The 10,000-nt window shown below is 51.9% G+C and overlaps 1 protein-coding gene across 1 annotated transcript in view; it reads left to right on the top strand.

Annotated features, from left to right (window-relative positions):
• Window positions 1-6,205, top strand: part of LOC143526975 (uncharacterized) — a 78,643-nt gene extending 72,438 nt beyond the window's left edge. The window contains exons 5-6 of the mRNA XM_077021838.1: window positions 1,009-1,080; window positions 6,130-6,205. Of these exons, the coding sequence (XP_076877953.1) occupies window positions 1,009-1,080; window positions 6,130-6,205 (148 nt within the window). The remainder of the gene's footprint in view (window positions 1-1,008; window positions 1,081-6,129) is intronic.
• Window positions 6,206-10,000: the final 3,795 nt, after the last annotated feature.

The following is a 10,000-nucleotide window of genomic DNA, read 5'->3' as shown; positions in this document are numbered from 1 at the left end:
GTCCAACACGCCCAGGACCCGGAGTGCCTGAAATCGACTGGCCAGCCAAGACGCGCGACGCTTTGAACGTTTGGAGACCGATCAAAAACGGACATCCTCGCAAAAGTGCTCTCATTTGGCAACGCGTAAAACCGTTTTTTTTAACTAATAAAACTTGATTGGTTCCTAAAAACAAATGCATATCCAGTTTTAGAAGGTGGGCGTGAGGGGAAAGACCGATAAATATTTGTATAGTGCTCATAAGGGGAAATTGCTGGCAGCGTTGTAGCTGATGCATCATTATAGAGCAGGCGCGAGGCTGCAGAACTCCTCGTGGTGTTTGGATCCGTGCCTGATTGTTTATCAGTCAAATTGGTTGTAGCAAGGGCACGCGGGTTAACCGGAGCGCCGGTCTCTCCGTGTCGTGTGTTGCAGGCATGACTGTGGGGCAGACACTCCGATTAGACAGCAGATATTCCATATCTCATTTGTTGCCTCCCTGGTCAGTAATTGCATTCTGGTTTTCAAATTGTATTTGCTGGTATGAGTCTACAGACAAACAAGCTTAATAAAGTTACGCAAAACCATTGGGACATGTCAAAAATCGTTAGGCTCATAACTGACCATTCAAAATACCGTGATGTCTTCGTGTAGGAATGGATTCTTTTCTCTTTCCTCTTTGTTTTCTTGTCTTGCTCAAACAGAATGTAATTTCATTTTCCCCCAGGAATTATGAAAGGCTTGTGGAGTCTGTGGCTTTAAAGATGCTTTATGTTGTATATTTGACAAACGCGCATGTGTGCACACACACTCACACACATATATATTTACAGTGATAGAGGGCCCAAGGAAAAAAGGAGGATGTGACATTTATGGTCTGTTGAACATTTTGGTTTTGGACTTCAGAACATAGTCATATCACTCACGGAGACCAGGGTATCTCAGCACCTGCCTGGTGTAAGATGCTCCTCTGAAATGTGAAATGTCTTCAAATATCCTAACATTTTATGCCCCCCCCCCTCTCTCCAGGGACCTGAGTGAAAACCAGATCCAGGCCATTCCTCGCAAGGCTTTCCGGGGAATCACCACTGTCAAAAACCTGTAAGTGCTATGCTCCGTGCACGCCTGTCTAAACAGCTGTCAGCCTGAAACTACGATTTAAAGACTCTCTCCAATAAGCCAGAGTAAATGAAAACGTTGGCCACTCCTAGCATTGACTGGGAAGTATAATGTTAGCTAAGCAGTCGAAAGATAGTCTCCACTTTTCCTCTGAGACACAAGACACATCCATAGTCCATTCTTCTTTTGTCTTAATACTCGATGAGTTTTCCAATCATGAGAATCAGTTCATCAGCACGCCTCAGTGAGATAGATGTATACAGGATATTGCCATGAGTAATGCTTGCCAGCCACTCGCAATTAGCCTAATGTACTTTGACAAGTTTATGCTCTCAGTAACAGATTCAGAAGCCCTGCTTACCATTCTGGTCCTCGCCCAATTAGTAGATGACCGTAAATGGCCACAAAGCACCCACAGATGGGTCCTGGCTGGATTTAGGGTTGAGTCCCCAGGGGAGAGTCCAGGAGAGGCAGCAGGCAGGGTCTGCTCTCACCTACAACAGTAAACGCCACATGCCCCGTCTCCATCATGGCCCGCTCCCGGCCACGGACGCGTGGGCGTGGCTGCAGAGGCTGTGCTCGAGCGTCCGCCGGCTCTGTTTGTAGTCAGCGGTCAATGGGGGCATGGGGCCTGGTACCGGCTCCCTGCATGTGTGGAAGCATTCTGGAAACTTTCCTGCCCTGCCTGACAGGGGTCGTGTTCCAGACAGGGGTCAGGGGTCAGAGAGGTCCCGCTGGGCACTGGCAGCCCGCTAGCCATGTCCCGACTCAGACGTCTCCCAAGCACTCGGGCCTCGGTGCTGAATGACAGGATGATTGTTTGTGTGAGATTTCTCCAGCTCAGATAGAGAAGGAGAGAGACAGAGAAGGAGGGAGAGAGAGAGAGAGAGGGAGGGAGCTTACTTTCTTCATTAGCACACACAGCCGCAGCACTGTGCAGTTATTGCCACTCTGAACTGAGAACAATCTGACTGGTTTCATACTGGGAGAGTAGAAGAAGTGATTCCCTCTTCTCTGAGATCCAAGGGTAACACGATCGTTTTCATTAGCTGATGGTCAGCTTGTGCAAGGCAATTGCACATTTGTGTGTGTGTGTGTGTGTGTGTGTGTGTGTGTGTGTGTGTGTGTGTGTGTGTGTGTGTGTGTGTGTGTGTGTGTGTGTACTTGCCTGTGGTCAGATTCAGTTAACCGGCTGTCACTCTCCACTCTGACCTTGCTGACCCTCGTCAACAGTCTCTGCCTCCAGGCACATCCTTACTCATCTGCATGGGTCAAAAGGTCTGAAGACACACACACACACACACACACACACACACACACACACACACACACGAACAGGTTCAGCTCCAGCAAGTCTCTAAACACTGCACCCATTCCACGCTGTCACACACACATGCACACATTCTCCATTTCTCAAAATGTCCCATTCTCCCCCATTTTTCCACGAGACGGTTATGTGCCGTTCCCTTCCGATCAGTCCTCTGGATGCGTGGACAGTTGGGAAGGTCATCTTTCACCTGATGCCATGTGCCAACATGTTCAGAGTGCCAGGGTGCAGGTATGGCCCCGGAGCACAGGTAGCCTACAGGAGAGAGGGCTGTTAGGTGGCAGTTAGGAGCCGTAGAGAGGCGTATCTGCCTTACAGCTGCCCCCGCACCCCCCCTGCCAGGAAGCTCGGCATGCAGCAAGGTGACTCCTGATTTAATCGCTGAAATAGTCATGCCTTTGGTTTTTAACCAGAGACCAGAGGGGAGCAAACCCACACAACCAGACTTTGGGCCAGGGGAGCATTGATTTTCTCATATGTTTCTGCGTCTTAATGTCCAGGAGTATAGTGCTTGTTGAGAGTGGTTGTGAAGCCAGACTTGGTTCTCTCTCTCTCTCTCTCTCTCTCTCTCTCTCTCTCTCTCTCTCTCTCTCTCTCTCTCTCTCTCTCTCTCTCTCTCTCTCTCTTTCTCTGTCCAACTCCCCCCATCTCTCTCTCCCCCCACCCCCCACCTCCTCCCTCGTAACCTTCCTCACACATCGTTAAACCCTTTTCCTTGCGTCAGCATTCTGGGTCGTCTCTTCACTCATTGGCCAGCAGGCTAATATGGCTATCAGCTTGCCTCTCTCAGCTAACGGGCTTTCGGGCCGGACCCGATCTCGGTCTGTGGTTACAGTCCTAGCGTCTCCCTCCCTGCGTTCCGTCTCACGCACTCTACACTGACTCCAGCGCTCAGGACCAGCGAGGGCGGCTTAACGCGCTGAAGGTCGCCCATGGGGTGCTGGGTCACTGATAGAGGCGCGTGGGGCGTGTTGGGCCGTGGACGAAGGCGTGGGCGTGGCTGGAGGCGTGGCAACATCCTCCTGGGTCCGTCCTCGTGAACGCACTCGCACGCGCACGCGTCTTTATCCCGTCTTGGGAGGCACTTTTCAGGATGCTCGTAAAAGAAGAACAGCCCTCGTGCCATGTATCCCTGCCTGGCGTGCTGTGCTAGCAGTGTGTGTGTGTGTGTGTGTGTGTGTGTGTGTGTGTGTGTGTGTGTGTGTGTGTGTGTGTGTGTGTGTGTGTGCGTGTGTGTGTCTGCGTGTGTGCCTGCGCATGTGTGTTTGTGTCTGTGTGTGTGCATGCCTGTTTCATGACTGGCTGTGTCTGCCAGATGCCAGCCTCCAGCCTCCAGTTCAGTGTTTCACACACGCCGGCGGTCTGTGGCCCTGTGGGTGCTGAGTGCACCCTGGCCCTGGAACCCCGAGGCTGCATGCTGCCTGTGCCTATAGCAGGACACCCCCCCCCCCCACACACACACACACACACACACACACACACACCTCCACGCCGCACTGGCACAATACAGCAGATTCAAAGCTTTCACCGATGGCCGCTCCAACTCCACAACCCCACCCAACTCCACAACCCCACCCCCAACCCCACTCCACCCCCACCCTGCCAGCCTCCACCCACCACCCTACTCCACCCCCACCATGCCACTCTCCACCCCCACCCTACTCCACCCCCACCCTGCCACTCTCCACCCCCACCCTGCCAGTCTCCACCCACCACCCTACTCCACCCCCACCCTGCCACTCTCCACCCCCACCCCCACCCTGCCAGCCTCCACACACCACCCCACTCCACCCACCCCCACCCTGCCACTCTCCACCCCCACCCTGCCAGCCTCCACCCACCACCCCACTCCACCCACCCCCACCCTGCCAGCCTCCACCCCCACCCCAAGCCTGGACTCCTGACCCTCTCCAGATGGACCACTGGCAGTGTGGGAGCATCAAACTGCCAATACGGGCTCACGCCTGCAATGATTAAAGGCCAATGTAATTAGAGTGAAGGAAATTAAATTTGGGACTTCCATTCCCCATGATGTTCCACCTCTCTCTGTCTCACACACACACACATACACACACACATCCGCACTGATATCACACACGCATGTACACAGAAGGCAGTCGGCCGTACATGAATGAACTTCCCCAGTCTTATAATTTTTTCTTGCACATTCACACTGGTAGGCTACACAACATCTTAGCTCAGTCCCAGTACAGGACTGGGAAACAGAGAGCGACTTCACGGCCAGTCTGTAGTCTGGATCTGCTCATCTCCTAACAAGGCCGTCAGATCACCAGAACCCAAGTGACCTGCTCTTGGTGTCAGACCTCCGAACCCAACGCCACTCCACGTGCGCTTACACGTCTCACGTTACGCCAGCCCCAAACGTGCGTAACGTAGCAGACTGCCACTTCAACAACTCATTGGACAACTCCTTATGGAGAGAGACAGGCATGTTTTAGAGAACAGGAGCGCAGAGCTGGAGGTGTTTGGGCTGGATTGTTCTTCTCTAGAGAAACAGAGGCTCTGGGTCTGGGGCAGGTGAGGAGTCACCACGGTGTTTGAGCTAAATCAGTGACTCAGGTGAAGCAGTCAGACGTCTCCTTTAACAGTCTCGGATCTATCCATCTTAAATTTTTTGGCCAAAGAACAGGGGTAAGGTGTGTTTGTGTGTGTGGGGGGGGGCATTTAGATCCTCAAATGAAAGTCAAAGGACAGAGGAGGAGGAGGAGGAGGAGGAGGAAGAGGAGCGGGTAGGGAGCAGGCCTAGCAGGGCAGAACCCTACACCCTCCTGATTTACCAAGCTTTGCCTTTAATGAAATTGTTTCAGTGACAGAGCCGGTAAAAGCTTGTAATGGATTGGGTGCTCTAATGTAATGAAATTACTCCCTTTCTGACTTAAAAAAAGAAAGCAAAAGAGGGGGAGAGGATGGATGGGGGGGAACGGCAAAGGCAGGGAGCGAGAGAGGGAGTGAGGGAAAAATGCAATTAATATTTACAGAGAGTTGACAGACGGGGTGGGCTGTGCACTATAGCCAGTGTCCTGCCCAGGACCCTACTGCCTTACAGCTCCCCTCCCCCACTCTCTCTCTCTCTCTCTCTCTCTCTCTCTCTCTCTCTCTCTCTCTCTCTCTGTCTCTCTCCTCTCTCTCTCTCTCTGTCTCTCTCTCTCTCTCTGTCTCTCTCTCTCCCCCTTTGTCTCTCTCTCATTCTCTCTCTCTCCCTCTCTCTCTACTACTACTACTACTACTGACTTCTCTTATCCTCTCTCTAACCTTTCCATTTCTTTCTTTTCCTCTTTTACCTCTTTGCCCCTTGGTTTCTCATAGCTGGATAAATGGAATGTGGCAAGTGAGAGGGAGAGAGAGAGTTAGAGAGAAGGAGGTGAGAGGGAGAGAGAGAGAGAGAGAGACGGAGTGAGAGGGGAGAGAGAGAGAGGAAGAGAGAGAGAGATAGTGGAGAGAGAGGGGAGGGGGCATGATGTGCTATAGCCAAGCAGGCCACTGTTAGCCATTTGGTCCTTGTCTCTGACTGCAGTTACAGGGAGGAGAGTGGAGGTGAGAGCTCGTGGTGTCTGTGTGCTGGTGTGTCTGTGCTCCTCCTGCAGCCCCCCCCCCCCCCCCCCCCACTCCCCCCCTCCCCCCCTCCCCCTCCCCCACCCCGCTTGGCTGCAGACCTGCTGCTGACTCCTGTCTCTCATCTGCAGGCAACTGGACAGCAACCACATCAGCTGCATCGAAGATGGAGCCTTCCGAGCCCTGCGTGATCTGGAGATCCTGTGAGTCCCCTCCCTTCTCTCCTCTCCTCTCCTCTCTTTCTCCTCCCTTCTCTCCTCTCCTCTCCTCTCTTTCTCCTCCCTTCTCCCCTCTCCTCTCCTCTCCTTTCTCCTCCCTTCTCTCCTGTTCTCTCACTTCAACGCTCCCTCTTCCTTCTCTGTCTTGTCTTGGGGCTGTACGCGTTTTTGTGTATGCGCGCGTGTGTATCGCTTCGCCTGTCCTCGAAGGACAAAGTGTGTGTGCAGCCGCGAAAGTGCCGTGGACCTGCGCCACAGTGCCAGTGCCGGCATCACCCTGTCCAATCTGTTGCCACCCGCCGAGCGTGTGTGTGTGTGTTCGAGTGTGTGTGTGTGTGTGCGTGCGTTTTGCTGTAATGATTGTGCGACAGGGAAAGTTGCTCGTTTGTCATCCTCTGCTGCATTGTGTTTCCACACCGCCGTCTCCGCGCAGGACGGGTCTCTACCCACTTTTTCTGCTGTTGTGTCCCGTTGTGCGTAAAGCGCTTCGTTGTTGAAAGTGCAGCTCCACTCTTGTTTCCGCACGTGTGTGCGTCTTGCGTCCTGTAGAGAAACGGTGGTTCCTGCTGCCCGCGCTTACCCGTAGTCCCCTGGGCGCTTGGCGTCGGGGTAGAGCACGGCTAGCGGCTCCGGCGAGCTCCTCATCCTGGTGGCTGGGCGATCTTATCGCGTAACCTCCTAGAAGCCGCACTTTCCGAGCTCAGACCTCACACCGAGGATTCGGTCTGGGTTGGAGTCTGTGCCTAGACAGTGACATTGCTTTGATAGCAGGGACGAGGACGACCAGTGCGGTGACACTGAAGACCGTCCGCTCTGATCCACACAACAGGAACGAGGGAGAGAGACAGAGAGAGAAAAAGAGATAGATGGAGAAAGAGAGCAGGAGACACTGCAGCCCCGTCCGTCAGACTGGTTGCAGGGTGCTAAGTGTCAGCGTCGTCCCCCGAACCTGCAATGTCCATTTATCCTGGTCTCCGGGGTAGGAGACGGCACGGGACTACTGCCATCCATCACCATTAGCTGGGCAGAAGTTTTTTAAGCGTTATTGAGGACTGGTTGAATTGGGAGAAACTGGAGGAGCACGCCGCTGGAATGGGGGGTTGGGGTGGGGAGGCGTGGGTGGGGGTGGTTTAGATGGAGACGGGGATGAGAGAGACGGCAGGTTAGCAAGAAGGTGAACGCAGCGGCGAGGACGAATCTCTCGTTCTGTCCTCAGCCAGTGGCTCAGAAGCCTTAAATGGTCTTATCAGGAGAAAAAAAGGGAGAAAAAGAAAAGCTGAAGTACATGAGGGGAAAGTGTGAGCGAGTCAGCAATCAATTTTCATTAATAATACAGAATATCCTCCGACTCCGCCAAAGCCTATTACCAAACACCCAGCCATGGAGAACAGAGGAATATGAATACACACGCTGCTCTCCCACCGACTGGACCATTCCATCCACGCGGGCCGGGACGGCGCGTAGATCAGCCAGCCAATCATGATGTGTTAACCCGGTGTACTGTAATTGCCGGGCTGCACGCTAGCCTGCTCATGCAGAATTACAGACTGGGCCAACAAGCCGGGAAGCAATATTGCCTGTGACGTCTAATTAAACTGCCGAAGAGGAACGCTCGTGGCTGGATCTCTTTGTCGGGGTGTCGTGGGTGTCGTGGGTCTACTCTATGGGGTGGCGGAAGTGAGGACTGTCCTGTGGTTCTGTAACCGGGTCCGCCACTGTGTCCCTAGCTCCACCACTGCAAAACCAAACCTGCCTTAAAGCCAACCTGCCCTGAAGCCAACCTGCCTGCAAGCCTAAATTACCCATGCAGCTGCATTGGGCCAAATGTCAAGAGTCATTATGGTTTAAAGATAACGACATGCTGGAAGGTGTTTGGCTTTATTGACAAAATTCCTTTGTAGTGGTTTTCTAAGAAAACGTGTAATTTTCATTTTGACCTCTACTATTGCAAATGTGGTTGGGAGTAATTTATTAAAATTGGTTTTACATCACATATTGTGTCTTTCTGGCATTTAGAGCATTAGATAGTGGTGATAGACAAACACAGTTTGCCTGGGTTTCCCAGCCCACGGCTGGAGTTCACAGTGAGCTGTCGGTGGGCTTACGCGGGCCGGCCCAAAGCCTCCCCCGACATGGAGGATGTGAAGGGCTGATCCCTCTGACTAATTGCGACCAGCCTTACGGATCTCCTAAGTACATGCAGCAGACTGCAGCTTCTGTTGGCATCGCGAAGGATCGTCCCGGCGATCACCCGCGACGACCAGCCCGGCTCAGACGTGCGTGCGCGTCTGCGTTTCTGAGCCTCTGATTCTGACCAAGGGGAAGGTCCCGCAGGAACAGGTGCGGTGCGGGACATCACGTCTCCTCATCCGTCCTCCCGAGATTCAGCCGCGCGGCGTAGTGTCGCCACAGAGAATAAACGAGCGCCCCGTTCTGGTGATGAATTACAATGAATATTTAACATAACTGTACTAATGACCAAACTAATGACTTCAAAGCTATCTGTCCCCGAGCCCAACAAGCCGCGAGACGCACCTCGCATTCCAATGGACTGACGAAAGAACCGCGTCCAGCACACTAATGAGTGAAGAACTTCCCTGAGAGAGAGAGAGAGAGAGAGAGAGAGAGAGAGAGAGAGAGGCAGGGAGAAATAGAGAAGGGGAGAGGGAGGGGGGGGGGTGTTTGGGGGGGACGACGTCAGTCTACAGCCTGGCCCACAGCTCTGCCAAAACGAATTCATTAGGCACTGGTCTGTGTGCATAAGCGTATTCATATTAGTCTGTATTTCACGTGGAGTTTCAGATTTCCCTTTTCTTCATCTCTGATGAGACAGGGATCTTCCATCTTCAGCCTGATACCGTTCCCCTCACTACCAGCGCTGATGTAGCGCTCTTTGTCAGACAGAAGACCCCTTCAAGGGCATTTATCTTTAAAAAATTTCATTTTATCTCGATGATGAAATCGTCATTCATGGCTCCATTCACCTTCCTGATGGATCCTTTCACAGCCACCATATTCTAGCCATGTGCCATTTCAGGTCAGGCGTGCTCCTGAAAAACATTTGATCTATTACAGTGCGTGTTGCCACACTGTTGCCACTGGATACTATCAACAAGACATCAATCCACAAAAAAAAGATCATAAATACAGTACTCAGCAATAGTCATGCACGTAAATAACACTTTTTTTTTAAAGATGAGCCTGAGTTAGCAAGAGATGAAAGTTTCAAAAAGAGTGTAGGTGACTCCTTACGAAACTGTGCCTTATGGGTAAAATAGAAGGTGTAACCGGTGCTGCGATTGCTGGATCAGGGGGAGTCGGAGTCCTCAGCCTGTGTTGGCGTGGTGGAACATGCGTTTCAAACAAAAAGGATAGACTTTCTTACCAAATATTTATATTCAGTCAGAACGGGGGTATGTTTTCAGAAAAAGCAGTGGCGCTGACAGAAAACACAAGTGCTTGTGTATGCCATGGATTGAAATTGAGTGCTTTGTTTGTAGTGATATTATTACATGGTGATATTTTAAGTGATTATATGGTATTATTGTAAGTCATTATATTGTATTATTATACATTTGTAATGAACAGCCCATAGACGGCACTGTGTGGGACTGCGAGTCAATGCTGTTGTACTGTTGACATCCTTCCCATATCCGTCTGCACATTTTAATGGTACTTTCAAAGGAAAGTTTCATGATGTTAAAAATGGATTTTAGGAGGGAGCAAAAATGACAAAGGGTGAATTTCCAGTGCTGTGGTTATTTGAGAAACTGCCCGAGGTTTC

Source organism: Brachyhypopomus gauderio, chromosome 11 (genome assembly GCF_052324685.1).
Source record: "Brachyhypopomus gauderio isolate BG-103 chromosome 11, BGAUD_0.2, whole genome shotgun sequence".
NCBI lineage: Eukaryota > Metazoa > Chordata > Actinopteri > Gymnotiformes > Hypopomidae > Brachyhypopomus > Brachyhypopomus gauderio.
Note: the sequence above shows the minus strand (reverse complement) of the source record. Positions and strands in the feature narration are given on the sequence as shown.